The sequence below is a fragment of the Drosophila innubila genome, chromosome X, assembly GCF_004354385.1.
Source record: "Drosophila innubila isolate TH190305 chromosome X, UK_Dinn_1.0, whole genome shotgun sequence".
Lineage (NCBI taxonomy): Eukaryota > Metazoa > Arthropoda > Insecta > Diptera > Drosophilidae > Drosophila > Drosophila innubila.
In genome coordinates this window covers 15,631,896-15,652,870 of record NC_047626.1, presented here as the reverse complement: position 1 = coordinate 15,652,870, position 20,975 = coordinate 15,631,896, and the positions used below count along the sequence as shown (strand labels likewise).

Below are 20,975 nucleotides of genomic sequence, written 5' to 3'. Positions count from 1 at the left end.
TAAATTTAAAAAAACAAAATTTTATTTTAGCCGGAATTTTTGTAATTAAAACTTGAATTCAAAAATTTATTTCTTCACATGTGCTCTGTACTTTGAACGGGAACCGAATGAGAGTAACTTTAAAATCTGAGCTGGAAAATTAGATTATTGAAAGCAAGGCCTGCTAGGGATTTTGAAAAATGAAAAAACACATCACGAAACGGCAAACTACTAGATCTAGATGGGAAGAAAATCCAAATCGAAATATTCACTTTGAAGTGAGATTAAACCGAAACAAACTGCAAGTTTTGTTCCATGTCACAATCTATGTACACAGCTTATGCAATTATCAGAGTAGGGAGGAACGTTGCCACATCTTGAAGCAATTGCACATCCGTTGCAACAAGAAGAACCATTAACTGCCTGAGTAAGGGGGGCAGTACTTGGACCTATGACTTAAATGCAGACACTTGAACTCTTTTTGATTTTACATGTGCCACACACACACACACACACACACACACATACATACACATATGTATGTTCCACACAATTGCACAATTATGTTAAATATCGACAAGTGGCCAGGAGGCCAGCAAAAGCTTTTGTTTTTGCCGCAGCACAAATATTAATGACGACAGGTATTAAATACTCGAAGCAGCTGCAACTGCACTGCTTGGTGGCACTTGCAACAATCGAAAACAATTCATGGCCTGGGGTATGGGGCATCAACTGTAATACAGGTTGAGTGCATCATAATTTTCTATGCTTTTGTTGCAGCTTCTGGCTAACTGGGTGAAGTACTTCGTACTTGCCTCGTTCTCATACATACTTGTAATCGTTGCAAGTGATGTCTGTATTTGCCACAAACATACATACATACACGTATACGTATACTTGTGACAGCAAACAGCAACCGATTTCATCAGCAATACTGAGGCCAAGCAACAACTTATAAATTCACTCTTAAACATTTGAGAAAAAAAACTGAATCGTCAATTTTTCTATTAAATGTGCATTTTCTGAACTTTATAAACATGTATCGAAACATTTTTACATAGGTTTGATTGACTGGAGTACACAAAAAGTGAGATACGTTACAGAACTCGATTCTTTATATCCAAAAATAGCTTATTTGCGCAGTGCCGAATGTCACAATTTTTTATTTTTATTAATAATTTTGAACTTAATTCAAAATCGTTGGTCACAAAATTGGATATCAGGTATTTTTGGCATGGAAAGGTTTACGACACTAGACTTTTACCTCTTAAAGAGTTTTTTTAAGATAAAAGTCTACACTTATTCTCAAAGCTTTCTGCTCACGTCTTCCACTCTCTCCGCTCTCCTTATCAAAAGAATAGTACTCAATATAATAGTTATCCGCATCATCTTTAACCATTTTAATAGTCTCACTCAATTTTTTTCCATGGTCCAGGCGTGCCCTTTGCTCTTCCTGCTCCCAATGCTCAAACAGTTATGTTTTGATAAGTGGCGCCAACAAGACGCACAAGCACTGGAACGAACAAAATACATGAAAAAAAGGCGCCTGATCGCCAGAACTAAAATTAAATGATTAATAACTGATCTAAGAATATCGTCCAGCTTTATACAGCGCTGAGAACTTCCGAATTTTTATTGCAAATGGGTTTCTTGAATTGATCTCACAGTCCTATAGTTAGAGTCCACAAGTCCAAGTTGAAAAGCGACTTGAAGATTTTCATAAAACACGCGCGTTACTTAATTATGCAATCTAAATGCATTGAATCACCTCAACCAAATGACAATAATCATAATGACAGCAGCCAGCGGGCAAGGAAATTGAAGTTGGGGGTTGTCATTGTAGTGGGGGTTGCAGGTAGTTACATGGGGGAATGGGGTATGTCATCAGTGGGTACAACGATTGCCAAGGCTTTTGCGAAGCGACGCCAAAAATGTTAACTCATTTGTTGTCCTTTTGCTCAGAAGGCTGACAGGCTGAAGGCAAACCGCACAACAGTCTCAAGTCTTCTATGGGGCAGGTGTTATTCTCATTCCGGTTGTTGTTGTTGTTGTCAGGTTCCCATCCTCAACAGACGACAAATCTTTGCAATTTATTTACGTGCCATTTCGTTAGATTTCTTTGGCTTGGCGGAATTCCAAGACAGTCACCAGCTTCCCAGTCTGCCAAGTTGTCGACGTTGTTGTTGTCGTTGTTGTTGTCGTTGTTGTTGTCGTTGGTGGCGGCTCACAAAAGTCATGACGCGCTGATGACGTTGCCAGTGGAAGGATTTAATGGCACATTAAGAATTTTATTACCGCACACAACAACAACAATACGAATTTTGTATATATATATATATATGTATATATATTTAGTGAAGGCAGGGAAAAGGTGAGCTTAATAGTCAGTCGACGCCTGGCATCGCATCATCATCATCCCGCAGAATCCCATTGCACACCTTGGCAGAAAAATTTTTCGCGAGCGTACACACAAAATTTTGACAGTCCCATCGTTGGGCGCCATGAAAATCTTACGGAGTCAACAAAATTTTTCATCGCTTGCACGGATTTCACGAATCCTTCGAATTCCCCCTGCTTTTTGCGACCATGCCACAGTTGTCATTATTACAAGTTTTGCATAAATGAATGAATGAATGACATTTATGTATTCCATTAAGCCAGCACAGCACAGCAGAGCAGTACTACAACCAAATCCAAGAAGCCTGACAGACAGATAGAAAGACAGTCAGTCAGTCAGTCAGTCAGTCAGTCAGTCAGTCAGTCAGTCAGTCAGTCGTTCGGTCGGTAGTAATTTGTCGCCCGAAATAATGCGCGAGTTTTTCAAATCTTTTTGGCCATTGTTTGATAAACTTCTCAAGGCAACTCGGAGTCGGACTCGGACTCCAAATCGTTGGATGACTTGATCCAAGACTAGAGAGAGGCTGTTGTTATGTGTCAGCAAATTACAGTCCAACCACAATTTGAGTCTTGGCATTTACGCTTAATTGAATAAACTTACAGTTTTTGACAGAAAAGCAATGAGGCAGCTTTTAATAATTTTCATTTCGTATTCATCAATAGTAAGCATTCTATTTAATCTGCTGAAATTCGTAATTAAATTATTATTTTAATATAGAGTGACTGTACACTCCTAAATAATCATCTTTAATCCATTTGCTGTCTTATAGGCTATTTCCACGACCACTCACATTTGCCACATTTGCTCACATTTGAATGTGCCTCATATTTGGCTTTCCAGGACCAAATGTGAAACTGCTAAGACACACAAAGCAAAGCAGCTGCTCGACTTCTGTGCACAAATTATAAAAAGCAGACAATAACAACATTTTATTATTTATTATGATATTATTATTGGCGCAAATTTAATGCCTACCGATTTTATTGATGAAAACAGCTGGTTAAGGTGATAATTGCTTTTTTTAAGAGTTTATCGATAAACATCACAGGGTGGAATGACAAAAAAATCGGCTCATTCATTATGAATGAGCCAAAATGATCATTTGGATTTTGTACTGAAATGAAGTCCACATTTCGGCCAAATGATGAAAATGGCGTCGAATGAGCCAAATGTGCTGTCGTGGAAATAGGCTATTACACTTTGAAGCTTCTTTAGAGTTGTAGAGAACATGTTATTCTTTTCGGAATTTATCGACTGTCCTTATTTGCTTTACAAATTATAGACGCCGTTTCGCTCTCTTTATCATAGAATGGTACAGCAATTAACAACCCTTTCCTTAATTCCTTCGACCACCCGCATCCAAAGAAATAACAAGAATTTGGTAGGGCAATAGACTTTTTTATTTATATGCAATTTTGTTTTTTTTTTTTTTCGTCTTGTTGTGCAACCCTTTGAGCACGAAGCACTACCTTGCCACATTACCGTAAGCAAACCACACCCCCACCCTTACCCCCAGCATTCTAAACCTCTTCTAACCCATTGCGTGCTACTTAATTTGAATGCATTTAAAAATGTTAAAATATGAGAACTGCTCTGAACGGCAATAACAAACAACAAAAAAAAAGTAACAACAAAAAAATAAAAAAAAAAACCTTACAAAAAATTGTCTGCAAAGACACGCACTGAGAGCTTAAAGCAAGCGGAAGCGAGACGGCAATAGTGGGCAGACAACGGTACACAAAAGATTTGTACGTGTTGTTACTTGATGAGGTCCCCGAGTGTCATCCGCCCACTCTTTATTCATGGTGTGCTCCCCTTTCCTTACTGCTCGCCAAAAAAAAATTCCAGCGACACACGATGCTCAACGAAGAGTGGGGGAAAGGTGGAGCGATAGTGCGCGAAAGAGACAACGAAAATAGGCATTACAATTAAAAGAAGAGTAGAAAAAAAAAACAAAAAAAAAAGAAACGAAAAAAGAACTCGCTACACACAGAAAACAGAAGGTTGTCGCATTACACGCCCCCTGCCACACCCCATCGTTCACCCACTCCACTCCAATTCCTCGCTCGCCCCCGCCTGCCAGTCGTCCAATGCGAGTGGTTCGCGTTACGCCGAAAAAGAGATAATTTTATTTCATTAATCCTTTTTTGGGACAAATTCGCCGGCGCGTTTCTTTTTTTTTTTACATATTTTTTATTCTCTTAGCTCGGTTTCTCTGTCCGGCTTTGGGCGTGGCTCAAACGTAATATTAGCTTAAAATTGTGTAAATAAAAATTACATTCGTAAGAAGGTCTGGCCGACCGCCAGGCAGCTGAGCAGCAGCTGCTCTCGTATCCGTACCAAAACCGTAACGTACCGCACCAGGCCACATGAATCAGTGCGACTGGCTTTTTCCCCAACCCCAACCCCAACCCTCACCCCAGTCCCAATCTCAACCCCAATTCTTAAGCCCCAGCTCCAACATCCGTGAGTGACCGCAAGTGATGATGGTGTTTGTCTGCCTTGGGATACGCTCATGAATTCGTAACTAGGCTTAAGCACAACTGTACCAACTGCCGGTGGAACACTTAAAACCCTATTCACTTAATGGGATACAACTCTAGATTTCATTCCATTGTTTATATTTATTTAAATTAATTTGCTAGTATCACTACAGCAAGAAGTTCATCCAATAACATTTTCTGTATGTAACTTAGTTGAAACAGTATCATGAACAGGTGCATTTAATTATATTTTAAGGACTTAATGTTTATCTGTTTCAAAGTAACAATTTTTAAGCTTCGTGCCTTTTTATTTTAAAAGACAATCTTTATTAACCACAACATTCATAACTATGTATATTATAATCAAGACATGTTACAGAATCTAGAGGAACTCAATACCTTTAAAAGAGTTTATAGAAAAAATTAGAGTGTACTATGTTGTTTTAAAATTCCCAAATTTTGTTTTTTTTTTTATATATACATTTTATTAATATTATAAGCACGCTAAATGCCACTTAAAGCATTTTCAGTGCAATTTCAAGAATTAACAGAACTGGTAAGTTACAGATTTCTTAAAATGGCAGGGTTCGAACCCAGTGAATTTTCAAACTGTTATTTTTTAAACATCTGAGCCACGGAACCATACACAAAAAAAGTAGAGACACATTTTATTACATACATTTCAGATAACAGTTGGAGAGGTATGAAAACAGTGAGATTTTTTAAAAAGTTGGAGAGCCGGTTCTTCAATGTCTCATTAAATTAAATCAAAGAGGTATTTTCAAATTTGACATTAATTTCTATACATTTTTCATCAAAATATCTCAGATATAAGTAGTTGAGAATACAGGATATGGTTTTAAGAAAATACGATTTATTGCACAAAGATTTTTTAAAGATCGTCAGGATATTTTCTTCATTTCGCAGAATTGTATAATACACCTTTAAGTCTAGCCTTTTTTTCCCCGCCCGAAGAACATCTGTCTCGCGGACGTGTCCCACCTCTCATTTGCATTACACAACTGTGCCCATTGTCAGCATCGATATTAGCACCTTGGCATCGCATTTGTTACTTCTTTTGGCCAATATAATTTTCGCTTAATGGCCCAAGCCAAGGCTCTGGACTGGGACAACAGTCGACTGGCGAAACCCTTTGGCACGCATAATTCAAATGCGAAAGTTTCGAAAGGGAGACGACCCATTCGCAAATGAATGTTACATTTTATTTGAAAAGAAAAAAAACTTAAAAAAATTTCACTGCGCTGCTGTCGTGGCTGTTATAAATAAATTCCAGTGACTGCTGTCTTACACTTCCACCTCTATATCTCTCTCTCTGACTATATATAAATATAAATATAATTTTCATTTCTCTTTCAGTTTCTTTATTTATTTATTTTATTTTACTCTTTTTTTTTGAGAAAATTATAAACAGCCGCGCGTCGTCGTCGCTTTGGTGCTGGTCGGTATATAACTCCGCTCATTAGTTGCCCTACACGCAATTAAGCACAAATGGCTTTTTGAGGCGGCGACATCGGCGCACGCACACGTACCCAGAACTCAGAGCTGAGGACTCGGCACCTTGGCTCAGACCCAAGCCAAAGCCCATAACCAGTCACAGTTCTGGGCAGAGGCAGCATTCACATTCACATCCACATCCATATCCATATTCAGCTTCCAACTGGCGCTTATGCCTTGCCTATGATGCGTCGCCCTGACAACTCAGTTCAGCCCGAGCCAAATCCTATCTAGCTATAACCCACTCCAATCTACTTACCATTCCCATCCTCATCCACCATTCAACTATAAATCCTTGAAGAAAAGTTAGACGCAGAGGAAACATTGTCATTGCCGTTCCTCTCTCTCTCTCTCTCTCTCTCTTACTCTGTGAAACTTTGCGTTTTATAATTCTTTTTTATCTCCCTCCTTTTCCTGGCATGGGAATGGGTTCTTGCTCTGCACCCCATCTATAAGACGTATCCCTACCTGTACCTTGGATAGATTCCTCTTGACATGTATCTAGAAAATACAGCAATAAAAATAAGGTAAATATCTACAAATATAGTATTTTCTTAAGCCCCTCCATAGTAATTTGAATTGTATTACAAGGATTTCGTCATTCATAATAATACAGTCGAAAACTTTCACAGAGAACTAACTAATAGGCTATTTCCACGACCACTCACATTTGCCCCATTTGCTCACATTTGAATGTGACTCATATTTGGTTTTCCACGACCAACTGTGAAGCTGTTAAGACATTTGATATTCACCCAAAGCAAATCAGCTATTCGGTTTCGGTGCACAAATTATAAAAAGCCGACAATAACAACATTTTAATATTTATTTTGATATTATCATTGGCGCAAATTTAATGCCTATTGCTTTTATTCAAAAAAACAGCTGGTTAAGGTGATAATTGCTTTTTTTTTCTCGAGTTTATCGATAAACATCGCGTGTTCGATAAAAAAAATACTGAAATTCGCCGGGGCGAATGACAAAAAATCTTCAAATTCATTATGAATGAGCCAAAATGATCATTCGGATTTTTTACTGAAATGAAGTCCACATTCGGGCCGAATGATGAAAATGGCGTCGAATGAGCCAAATGTGCTGTCGTGGAAATAGGCTATAATACTCCTATATGACATGGAGTATAAGAATTTCTAAAGAATTTGTTTCTTTAGAGAATGAAGAATTCCTTTGACCTTATGTTTTTTCAATGCAAACGTAGATAATAATTACAAAGTACAAATTGATGTCAATTCATGGCTCCCACCTTCAAGGAATACCATATTCATTTCTAGGCTGACCAGTTTTGTTGCAAATGGACTTATTGTGTAGACTGAGATTATATGCAATGCTTAATGTTAATGCTCATAGCCGAACTCATTTGAAGCCTGTTTAGAGTTTCAAGCGGTGCCTCTGCCTTTTTGCCCGGTGAAAATTTGTCGTAGTAGTTCGTAACTTTGGCGGAAGGCGCATCCGTCGTCGCGTCTGGCACTCTCACTGGGTACCCTCTTCTGGTTGGCAAAGTCAAATAAATTTATTACACGTGAAATTTCTGCCGTGCAACTATGAAGCGTCGCCATTTTAACGCTACATAGGCCAACTGTGCAACTGAACTGTGTAGTCTAAGAGCTGACTAAAGTATTCATAATTTTAAAATAAAAATAAAAAAAATTAACGATAAGTTTTTGCAATTTATAAAAATTACTTGAGTGTTGACAACAAGCGAGATTTACCAACACTAGCTTTCATATGCCTAGATAAAATTACTATACTTATATATATAGTAAATTGAGTAGCCGGTGTCTGGAGACTCGACTATAGCTTTCTTTTTATACCCGTGACTGAAAAGGAAGAAAAAGGGTATATTGTGTTCGTTGGAATGTATGTAACAGGGAGAAATGCCTCCTTCTCCCTCCTCTCTCCAACCCTATAAAGTATATATATTCTTCATTAGCATCAATAGCCGAGTCGATATAGCCATGTGTATCTGTCCGTCTGTCCGCCTGTCTGTCTGTCCGTCTGTATAAACAAAAGGATCTCAGAGACTATAAGAGATAGAGATACCAAACTTTCACTCACAGATTTCTATATACCTCACGCAGATCAAGTTTGTTTCAAATTTATGCCACGCCCCCCTCCGCCCCCTCAAATCGCGAAAAAGCCCCCACACCCACAGTTTTTAGGATAGTACGTTTTTTGGGATAAATCACGTTATCGATTAGTATTATCTAATATCCCACTGAATCGCATCAAGATCGGACAAGTAAAACGGCAGTTATGGCGAGTACCAGTTTTCAGCGCAAAACAAGTATTTTCTTTAAAGTACTTTTATATATATTAATGTAAGTAACGGGTATCCTGTGGTCGGGATCTCGACTGTAGCCTTTCCGTCTAGGTTTTCTTATTAAATGGGTTTTATAGAAGTAAATGTACGTATCTGATGGGTTTAATTGATTAATCATCATTTGAGAGTTTGGCATTTGTCAGAAAATGTCATTGGGACATCATTTGAAATGTTGATTACTGATCAACGAAGCATTTGGCCAAGTTAGCAGCCTGTTTTGCCGTCGACTGCATTCAACTTAATGACTATTTTCAACTGTTGCGCTCAAGCCTTGCAGGCAACAAAAAATGCCAGCTAACTGGGCTGAGAATGTCTTTCCTTTTCTCACATCACTACCAACGATTGCCCTGTCTGTGTGTGTGGGTGTGAATGTGGGTGTGTGTGTGTGTATGCAAAATGCAGCCATGTGAATGATTCGTTTATGCTTTTGTCAGTTCGTCAGTACGCGCCCAAAAACACGTTGAAACGTGCGCTGTGCGTTTCACCTGTCGGTACAGTTAGCTCGACAGTCAGTCAGTCAGTTTGTCAGTCAGTCAGTCACTCAGTTAGCCAGTCTGTGAGCTTTGGCCGGCCTGTGTTGAGTAGTCAGTTGTTTGATTTTACAGTTGTAGTCCAATTACGATTTTGAGCGCTTACCAACCGCACAGATTTGTGCCTTTAGCTATGTGTGTGTGTGTGTGTGCAACGTCTGGACTCTGCGAACTGTCCTGCAGCAGCAGCAGCAGTAGCAGCATCATTGTGCCACAGACACCAGCACCTGCCCTCCTTTCCTCTCCCAACTCTCCCAACTCTTCCATTGCTTTTGGGCAGCGCGGTTCGGTTTTTGAGTTGGGGTGTCGGAGGAAAGTCCATTTTGGCTGGCAGTGCAGCCTCTCGCACTGCGCTCTAAATTACATTTTAGCAAGTTAATTGAAATGGAAATTAGTTGAAATTGTAAAACGAATTGAATTGTATGTGATTAGCTTGAACATTCTCGAATTGGCTAACCACCGGCTGGAGCTACCTTGCTTTGAATTTTGACTTTTGGGTCTGGATGGCACCCCTTCTCCCATCCTACCTCACCTGGAGCCGTAAGTGCGTTCTCTACTGAAATACATTTACTTCTATTATCCAATTGGAAAATTGCATGAATTTATGAAATTAATTTAATAATAGTCCAACCAAGTATTTGCAATACCCAGGAGCTGAGCAAAGAGAGCATGAGGTATTTATAAAATATGTAAATGTAATGAATAAAGATACACCCTGTAATAGAAAGCAAGTATATCAGTGGTGGCACATACATGAAATCAAAGGAAAACCAATGAAAATTATAAGGTTTTTGTTGGTTTTCGGTTGGTTTAGATTTCTGAGGCACCCTGTATATATCCTATATATGTAGACGTAATCGCTCACACGACTCACCGAGCTATTTTCGTTGATATGTATAAAAGAAATATTATAAAACTGACTTGATGAGGCATTAAATAATTATTATTATTATTATAATAAGTCAATCACAATAATTAACTTTTTTTTAATTTTGCTTATATCTCCCTTAGAATTATAGATAAATTCATACAAAATTAATAACAGGTAAGGCTAGTGGGTCAAACAAGCTGGCAGCCACTGTAATTAATTTTTGGATTACAATTTCGTATTACTTTAACGTTAAGGGATCTTCACTCACTCAACAAAGTAGCCTAAGACTAAGCGTTGATTACTTTCTGAATAACATTTAATGTGTATTTTTTTTTTGTTTTTTTTTTTTTTTGTCTTGTTAAATGCTGCGATAGTGCGCAGAATAGCTGACAGTATCCTGTGCAGACCGCCAACTATTTGCTTCAACTGCATTTTTGCTCATCCTCACTTCTGACTGCTTTACCCTACTCCCCCCCCCCCTTCCTCCGCTCTCCACTCTCTCATAGCCTTTCTCCTCCCAGCAGCTTGTCAGACAGAAGTCGCGCTTTTATTTTTAACCGTAAGTAATATTAATACCCATTTTTGTAAAAAAAAAAACGAAGTAAAGAAAGCAGTATGAAAAAAATTATGTTTTATATATGCATATGCATATATACATGTGTGTGTGTGTGTGTGTATGTGTGAGTGTGTGTAAAATTATTATCCTTCACGCTTAATATGCACAAGCGGAAGCCGTCATTTGTACGCCGCTGCTGACCAACGGCCATTTAGCATGAGCAAAGTCCCCACTCCTGCCCCCAATTCCCCTGCTCCTTATTCCCCACTCCACCTAAACCATACGCATCTGCATGTGTGTATGTGTGTGGTGTGTGTGTGTGTGTGTGTGTGTGGCAAGCGCTTTTTATGTCAACGTCGCCGTCGTCTACTTATGCGCCACATGCTCCTTTGCCTTTGTGTGTGTTTCTCTCTCTCTTTCTCTCTCTCTCTCTATGTCCAGCTCTCTCTTTCTGTATATATGTGTCCGTCCTTCGCGCTCGTGTCCTTACAAAATTAGTGCTTCTTTACATTTGTATGAACGAGTATAAAAATATATAGCAATTTTTTTGCAATACATTTATTTTTTTACAATTTTTCTCCACTTTTTTTCGGTTTTTCGACCATGCCCCAAAACGCTGCGCTGAGTTCATTTTTTTTTATTCATACTTCTCAAATTGTATACTCTTACCGAGGGTAGATCTCTTATAAAGCTTTTTCAAATATTGAAAAGTTATTGTAATTATCAGACTAAGGTTCAGTTTTCAGTGTCTTGTTATGTATAGAAGAGGCTTGAAAACTATTTAAAAAATATTTTGACCTGAAAAGCATAGAAATTAATGTGAAATTTAAATATATCTTTTAATCAAATTTAAGTGAAGTATGATAAAACGGCTCTAAATCCAATTTTCAATTTTTTAAATCAATTTCACAGAAATCCATTAAGCCTACTGTTTTGAGCGACTAATTAGTATTTTACTTAGTATATAATGGATTACATATTTAATGTGAGGATTAATTCCTCTTATCAGATATCTGTTGCAATTTTTATAAATTAGATTGAGCGTAATTCCATAAAAGGAACGCATGAAAATTTTAATCGGATTTTTCGAGAACCACTCTATAAAAATTGGAATACATATACAGACTAGTTCCGGTTTTTATTTTAAATTTAGGCTTAGTATTTCAGCAAAAATAATGGTTCCCTAACTCGAATTAATATTTAATTCGTAAAGTAAGTATTTAAAGTATTTAATCCGTGAAGTTAAGTTTCCAAAATAACTATATATAAAAAGAATAGCTTACATATAGAGTGTTTAAAGTTCGGCTTTATTTCAGCTTTTTTGGAATTGTTTGTGCCACATTGGCGGAAGTATCGCAGCGACATCAGCGAATCTCTGGACTGTGGCTGCCATGTGGAGCATGCGAAGGATGCGGCCAGCTTTAGCTCCAGACTCACACTCTTCTATCCTTACTTCCTTCAAATACACGTATGTCCACCCAGTAACAGTTTTCGTTCTTGTTGTTGTTGTAGTTGTTGTCATTTCTTTCTGAGCGCATAAAAAATTGAAAATGCTTTCTCATATTAAATGTGTGCCGAGTGCAGCGTGTGGGCGTGTGGGCGTGGCAGTACCAGCAGTTAATAATGAGTGTGTGAGTAGAAGAGAATAAAATTAGGAATATAACATCAGGGAGTGAGACAAAGAGGGGTTGTGGAAGACAATGAAAGATGCTCTCTAGGGTCGCTCCGTTTCCTAATAAAAGACAATTAAAAGATGCAACTCTCTAATTTATGAAACTGATCATCGATTGCTAATTTTTATAGTACTATAGTAAAGTCTGAACGATTAAGAAACCTTAAATAATTTAAAATATATAAAAATTGTAAGATTTTGACATTTTTTCTATTTTGCTTGTGTATTTGTTTTCATACTTGGAATGTAGGTAGAACGAGTTTATTTTAAGATTTACCACGCCCGCCATGGGGGCGTAATTTGCAAAAAACCGAGAGTATTAATACGACTTGCTTGGGAGTTTTCAATACCTGCAAATGTCTGCCTATGTCTCTTACATCCTCACCAATTTTTGTTCGAATTGGTCCACTATAAATTTTATCTGCATTACCAAGGATTGATCGATAATTGAGGCTAAGTGAAAATTGTTGTTGTTCCCAGCGATATCTCAATCTAACTGGCAGATTATGAATATTCTTTTGTATTATACGTCCTGACCGAATTTGTTTCTTATCGGCTCACTATATCATAAAGCTGTCAGTCGAAAATTTAATACAACGTTATGCAAGAACGGCATCTAAGAGCCTAGACACAGGGTATTCTACTGTCGAGTGCGCTCGACTGATTCGCTTGTTTGTAATACAAATTTTTTTATCTAATTGGTCGAAAATCTTTTATTTGTATTTTTGTAAATAATATTAATATAGTACTCCAACAAGTTTCGTTAGAGAATTGATATCTGAAGCTTTGGGAGTTGATAATATTAATAATAATTAAGAATCATTATATAATTTATAGTTTATTCAAAGCTCAAGTAGCGCCTTTGAAAATTGCAGTGGACTTAACTGGTTGTTTCTTTGACTGTGACTCGCTACACTGATAAAAAAAAATATTCTAAAGTCAAGATATTGGTCTCAGAACTAAGATTTTTGGTCTACAAAATGCGTCGAGAACATAAAATTCTCAAATTAAGAGAACACATCTTGATTTTAAGAACATTCAAAATTAGACCAATTTCTTAAATAAGAATAAAAAAAATAAGTGTTCTTTACAATTAATATATATATTTTTTTATAATTGTTATTTTTTTATATTTATATTATTTTTATATAATAATTTTTATATTAATAATTTTTTTTTTTTTAATTTTGATTTATATACATATTATTCTGTTTTAGTAATTAAATAAACGTTATTTTAATTTGTTGCGGAGTGGGATTCGAACCGCCACCTACTGCTTCACAACTGAAGCGGTTTCTCTAACCAGAGCGCCACGGTGCCACCATTTGTTTTATACGAAATAGTACCTATTTATACTTTTCTAACAATTTAAGTTTTTTATTCTTATATTAAGATTTTAAGATGTTTTAGCTTAATAATAATAGTTTCAGTAATTTGGTCTTAAAATAATCTTATTTTAAGAACAAAATATTTAAGATGAATGTTCTTGATTTTAGAAGTTGGTCTTTTTTTTCAGTGTACTTACTATAGTTAGACTCTGAATTCGCCACGCTTTAGTGTGCTATGTGTGTGAGTGTTTCTGTGTGTGTGTGTGTTTCTGTGTGTGCTCGTATCCGTTTCCTGTTGTGGACAACGTAACGCTGATCTCGTTTTTTTTCCATCCTCTGTGCTCAGTACGTGTCGCCTTGTCACTGAGACAGCGGCCTGCGACGTCGTCGTCGTCGTCATCGTCGTCGTCGTCGTCGTCGCTGCTGCTGATTATTATTCCGCTGACCATTTCGTATTTATTTGAAAGGCATTTGCCACACGCTCGCTTAGTGGCAGCAGTGGCACACACACATACACACACACACACACACACACACACACACACACACACACACACATGCTTGGCATATGTACTCGCGTGCTGCTTGGTTCACATCCTTCGTCCTAGTCCTGGCTTGGTGATGTGGTCTACGAAAGTCCAAGTGGTAGATAGAGAAGATTGGAAGGGGGTACGCGAGGTTTTGTAGGGGTAGTCAGGGCCAACAAAACGACATATTCGTCCTGCATAAATGATGTAATTACAGCGCAAGATTTTTGCTATAAGCAATTTTTATTTTAATTCCTTTTTTTTCTCTGTCCTCTTCGCTGTCCCCCCCTCCCACCTTCCGCCACATACTCGTTTATCCGTTTCCATGTTGTTCCGTTTTTTTTTCCTATATGACACACACACTCACATCTTTGCAGTGGCACATAAGTCGTCGTATATGCTCTTGTGAAATATTTCGCATGCTTTTATCATAATTTTAATTAAATGCGCAAATGACTATAAAATTTATGTGTGCACTGCATTTTTTGCCATATATTTTCTTTCCCTTCTCTTCCTTTGTTGCCTCTTTTACTTTTTATTTTTTGCTTGTCTCCCACAATACATTATATTGATGTTGTTAGACTACTAATCATTAAATGAAAAGTCGCTGCTAAACTGCAGTGTATTTACAAAAATATACAACTGCCATGTTCTTACAATCTAATATCTACATAGTCCATATTTCAAAGTAAAGTTACTAAAACAATTAAAAAAATTAGAATAATTAAACCAATGTCAGTTCCATGGAATGGAATGTGCTGCTTATAGTTTCAACCAGGATTCATAACGAATCTAATTTATAAAAAAATACAAAAAAATATATATATACTGATTTTTATTTAGTTCTGTTTATTTATATGAATAAAAAATATTGAGAAGTGTTCTACAAATTTATAACAAATTTAAGAGATTTGACAAAATTAAATATTTATTAAATTAAATAAAAATATCTTTAAATTGAATAAAAACGCAAAAAAAAAAAATATTCGAAAATATTAAATCTCTAACATTTTAGAAACACCAACATTTCGAACGGTTGTTTTCAAAAACATTTCTAAAAAAATATATATACAAGTGTGTTCCAGAAATGTAAAACAACCAAAAAAAATTAAAATTAAAAATAAGAATTATTTAGTTATTATTTTTAAATAAACATAAAATAAAATTGTATTTCAACATTTTTTAGTTTATAGTAGATAAAAAATACAAGTTAAAATAAATTTTTACCATAAAAGCGTAATAAAAACGATTATCTGTTTTGTAGGACACTCCATTCAAAAATAGACTAATAGATATGTCTAGGATTTTTTTATTTATCCAGATATCTATTTTAGGTTTGATTTTGTTTAAATCATAATCAGAAAGATCCAGTAGTAAGAAAATAATTGCCAATTTCCTCGATCCATCAAAGCACTCTTAGCTACAATATATGTGTACATACAAAATATATAGTATATAAATTACCTTTCACTTCTTTAAAGGGGCACGTGTCATTTTATTGGTGCTTGGTTTTTGCTAACGACCGAGTCAACGTCGTACCTGCTAATTAAGAATTATAAACTTTCAACGGTTCGTGGCAATATATTTAATACCTTTATCTTTACCTTGATTGCGCTTGGCATTTGGGACATGGCGACAACCCTTTTGTCCACTCTACAAATTTTCACAATATCTTACAATACTCGTAATGCGTATTCAATGTTCAACTGTCTCGGAGCAAGAACAACAACAACTGCCTCCCTCTTTCCCCTTTCGTGAGTCTATCTGCTGGCACATTGGTTTTAATTAATTAATTTATGAATTTATATGAAAGGTATTCACGGGCCTAATGAAAAAAGACAGCTCAACCTGGACAGCCAAGTTCTTTATGCCCAACAATGTTTCAGTTTATTGTCTTCTCTTCATTTTTTTTTTTTTAATAATTTTCATTTTATTTATGATTTTCTGGCATTTCCATTTGCTATTAAGTATGTGAATTTTTCGTCTGATTTATGCAGTCAAATTTTGCAGCTACCTTACCTTTTTTATACCCTGTAAAATAATTTATATAAAACAAAAGGAGAAAATTATGAAAGGGTTAACTTATTTTGATGATCGTTTTTCTTTTCTATATATTATATTACATCTTAAAAATTGCATAACGACTGGATAAAAAACACAATAACAAGCTATGAAAGTCCTTACAAAGTATCTTTTAGTTGACTAGTGATGTAAAGATACATCCAAATATCGACTACTTAATTTTCGCGAGGCGATAATAAAAAAAAAAAAATTAAATAAAATTTTTATAAAAAATTATAAAAAATTATAAAAAAAATTTTTTTTTTTTTTTTTGATTTAAATTATAAGATTTTGTATTCATGTAACAAGAACTTGGTCTAATTTTAAATGTTCTTAAGACCAAGCTGTGTTTTCTTTCTTTAAGAATTTTATGTTCTTGACGCATTCTAAAGACCAAATTTATTAGTTTCGAGACCAAAATCTGAATTTTAGAACATGTTTTCTGTCAGTGTATACATCCAATATGTTTATTATGCCTGATATTTAATGAGCAAATCTGAAAAAACGCATTATTAAATATATATATTCATATGTACTAGACTTTAAAAAAAAACGCTGTAGATCTTAATGGAATTTCTCTGTATCTATTTATTTTTAGAAATCCAGATCAGCGCACATATTTTAATGGAAAGAGACTAAAAGATGATCTGTTTTTAATGATGTGATCCAGCAGATCATACCTTTGGTCATTTTGCAAAGCACATACATACTCGCATCAATTTTTGCACACACACACACACACTCTCACACACACACACACTTAAAGCGTTTGTTTCTTGTTGGCCAAAAGGGTTGAGGGCGCATTTCACCTGCTGCATTATTCGCTGGTTTAGCTAAGCGAGCAACTGGCAATAATTGTTGTTGTTGCTCTTGTTTTACTTGTTGCTGTTGTTGGTGTTGTAGTTGTTGTTGGTGTGTGTGTGTGTGTTTCGGATTTTTCCAGCGCAGGTGGCAACAGCAACAACAACAACACAGCCTTTGAGTAAAATAAATGATAATGGCCTCAATGATTATGCATCGGCACGTTTCTCATCGCGCCTGCACACACACACACACACACACACACACACACACATACCAATACACACAGATGTTGGCTGTATTAGTGCGGCAAAGGATTCAAGGACCGCTGCTGTTTTTAGCTTTGTGGCGGCATTTAGTCGCCGTTGTTGCTGTTGTCGATGTTGTTCCAGTTGTTGTTGTTGTTTCTGTTACTGTTACTGTTTCTGTTTCTCTTGTTGTTGCTGTTGTTTTTGTTATTGTTGTCTTTTATCGCCACTCGCGCGATTTGGCCAAACAAATTACAAATTGGGTTTAACTACTATTTTTTATGCTGCCACGGCGTTTTGGCTTCAGTCCCCTTTCCCGTCCCCCTTCCCGTCCCCTTCCCTTTCCCTTTCCCCTGAACCCGTCTGCGGATCCGGCTGTTGCTGTTGCTGTTGTTGCCTTTTCTGCGTTTCTGCGGTTACCATTGCACATTATCCACACTGAGACCTATCGCACACACACACACACACACACACACACCCTCCTATGTCCCTGCAACAACAAGTGAATTCACCTGTCCCTCGGTCCCGTCTCTACTCTTTATTTTTTATTGTTGTTTGATTTTCGCGGTCGCGCGTTTGGCTTTTCATTTCATTTAACGCGGCCGCCAATGTTTTTTGTGGCAACGCTGTGTCAACAAATCGCCCGGTCGACCCGGTCAGAGTCCCCAAAATCCCGCTCCCCTTCCTTTGCCCTTTCCACTTTCCCCTTTCCACTTTGGCCGTATTGGGTCCAGTCACCGCAAACAGGACGCACTTTTTGTCATGTTAGAAATGCATTAGGCTGTTGCCAGGACCGACCTCTACACTGGAAAAAAAGATCAACTTCTAAAATCAAGAACATTCATCTTAAATATTTTGTTCTTAAAATAAGATTATTTTAAGACCAAATTACTAAAACTAAGATTATTAATCTAAGAAATCTTAAAATCTTAATATAAGAATAAAAATCTTAAATTGTTAGGAAAGTATAAATAGGTACTATTTCGTATATATTTCTGGTTAGAGAAACCGCTTCAGATGTGAAGCAGTAGGCGGTTCGAATCTCACTCGTAACAATAAAAAATAACATTTATAAAATTACTTAAATAAAACTAAAACAGAATAAAATGTAATTATATCAAAATAAAAAAAAAAATTATAAATATAAAAAATAATTTTTATTTTATTAATTTTTTAATTTTGATTTTAAGAACATTTATTCCTTTTAATTCTTATTTAAGAACTTGGTCTTATTTAAAATGTTCTTAAAATCAAGATGTGCTCTCTTAATTTAAGAATTTTATGTTCTCAACGCATTTTTTTGACCAAAAATCTTAGTTCTGAGACCAAAATCTTGATTTTAGAACATTTTTTTCTTTCAGTGTACACGGCCTCTGTTTGTCTCGTAAAAAATCAGCATCTAAATGTGTATTTGCCGTATTCCCCAAAAACAGCAACAACAGCTTCCAGAACAACATCGACAACAACACACAAAAAAAAAACACAAAAACAACAACAAACAAATATAAAAAAAAAAAAAAAAAAAAAAAGGCAAACTGCGTAAAGTGACTGCAAAACCGTTTGACCGTTTGTTGATTTTGTGTTAAAGGGTTCTATATGCCAACAAATGGTTATATAGCATAAGTGATAGCACTGCGACATGATCTATTTAATGTATGTAAAGATACTTTGAAACTTAATCAGGTGTGCTCCAGAAATCTCTAGAGATTTTTATGTGAAGACACGATTTTTTGAAAACAACCGTTCGAAATGTTGGTGTTCCTGAAATGTTAGAGATTTTATTATTTCAAACATACTTTTTTTTGCATTTTTTTTCAATTTAAAGATATTTTAATTAATTTTAGTAATTATTTAGTTTTGTCAAACCTCTCAAGAATTTTTTGGACATTTGAAAGCAATGGTTTTTTTTTAGCGCTGTTATAGATTTGAAGAACACACCTGAATGCTCTTATATTTTCTTCGTTTTGCTCTTAGTTCTTATGAAGTAGAGACAGTAAAGATTTCTAATTTCTTGACAAAAAAAAATAATATTGTATACTTTTCAGCGCAGCCAGTAAAACATTTAAGGGTGTAGTTTTTAAACAAACTCTGCATATATTATGTAATTTCTCTAGTAATATTTTTTATTAACAATTTTTATTTACATTTCCTCTCGATCATTTTCGCAGTCTCCTTTGAGAGAGACATCTCTCTCTTTGCTTACTCTTATTTTCTTCTTCTTTTTCTTAGTCTTTATCGATAAATACAAATTTTGTATTTCATCGTTTATAATAATAATATACTCGTTTTTCTCTCAGCATTTGATTTTTTTAATTATCTTATGTTGGCTTTCTTAATTGTAATTTTGTGCCTATTTCTCTCTCATTTTGTCATTTATTGTCATTTTATTGCTATTACTCATTGGATTTCTTTTTCTATTCATGTTAATACTTTTGTATCTATACCTTCCTCTTTGTCTTCCAAAATCTTTTCATTTACTTGTCTCTATGTCAAATTATTTGAACGCTTTAATAATAAATGTATAATTTTCTACTATGTCATTCTTATAGTCTCTTGTCAGTTAATCTGCTGGACCGAAATTAAAACCTTAGAAATAAAAATAGTTTCACTAGTAGGCGGCAAACATGTTTCTTTTGAATTCCCGTTAAGCTCTAACGCCTCTAACATTTTTCATATCAGTCTCACAACGTCTAGCATACAGTTCACAGCTGAGCGAAAAAACAAATAATATTATATTTTGTAAAATAATTTCTAAAAGTTTTTCCAACTCATATATTTCATATTCAACTAATGGTATGTATCACATTGGTAAGGTCGATCCAAAGATATTGCATCTATATAAATCACATTCCATAGATGGACAAGTTTAAGGATATTGGACCACAGCGCATGAATCCAATGAGCTCAAGCTCGGTGCGTTCACCGACTCCACGTGACCGTCGGGCAGTCGTCGAGATGTACGAAGGCACACAGATGATGCCGGATGAGGCCATGTTGCCAATGCCGCCGCACAACATTGTCCAGAGTCCCAACGAATTGTTGCAAGGCACTCGCCAGCAAATGATGAGCCGCTTCCAGAATTTCTTGCGTCTTTTGAAGCGTCGAGTTTAAGCAATTATTTTCAATTTTTGTGTTTTGCATTGCCAATCGGTTCGAGTTATTTAAATCTTTCACATAATAAAGGTACATACATGCAATATTCTTCAAATTCCAATTTAAAACGTGCTTTGAAAATTTACAAAATTGTCTGTCATAACATATTTATTGAACCACCATTTTGTAGTACCAATAACTATAATTGCAGCAGAAAAACTCTACAAGCTCTTCAATTCAGATTCTTCAGCCATTTGTATGTCGGATTGGAGGCCCTTACATATTGAAATATCCTTGCAATTGTTTGATAAAAGACTGTACAACAAAGCTGGACGACAGCCAAACTATTATTTTTTTGATTTTAGAATAATTTATGTATTGAATTTAATATCGTTCATCATAAAATTTGATATTAAAAATATTGGGGCATGAATCTAATTTCGACAGTAGACCTTAACCTCGTAAATTGGTTTTTTAGTGTAGTAGTTCACTGCAAATAATGAAGAAATGAACTTCAAAATAGTTATTTTGAAATTTATAAAATTGTCGCCAATAAATGTTCGTTCTCTCTATTC

At 35.7% G+C, this 20,975-nt stretch overlaps 1 protein-coding gene across 1 annotated transcript; it reads left to right on the top strand.

The window, feature by feature from the left end:
- The first annotated feature begins 20,004 nt into the window (after window positions 1-20,004).
- On the top strand, window positions 20,005-20,517 carry LOC117788825. Its single transcript, XM_034627712.1, has 2 exons — window positions 20,005-20,100; window positions 20,164-20,517. The coding sequence occupies exons 1-2, from the start codon at window positions 20,098-20,100 to the stop codon at window positions 20,416-20,418; spliced, it is 258 nt and encodes an 85-aa protein (XP_034483603.1). The 5' UTR covers window positions 20,005-20,097; the 3' UTR covers window positions 20,419-20,517.
- Window positions 20,518-20,975: the final 458 nt, after the last annotated feature.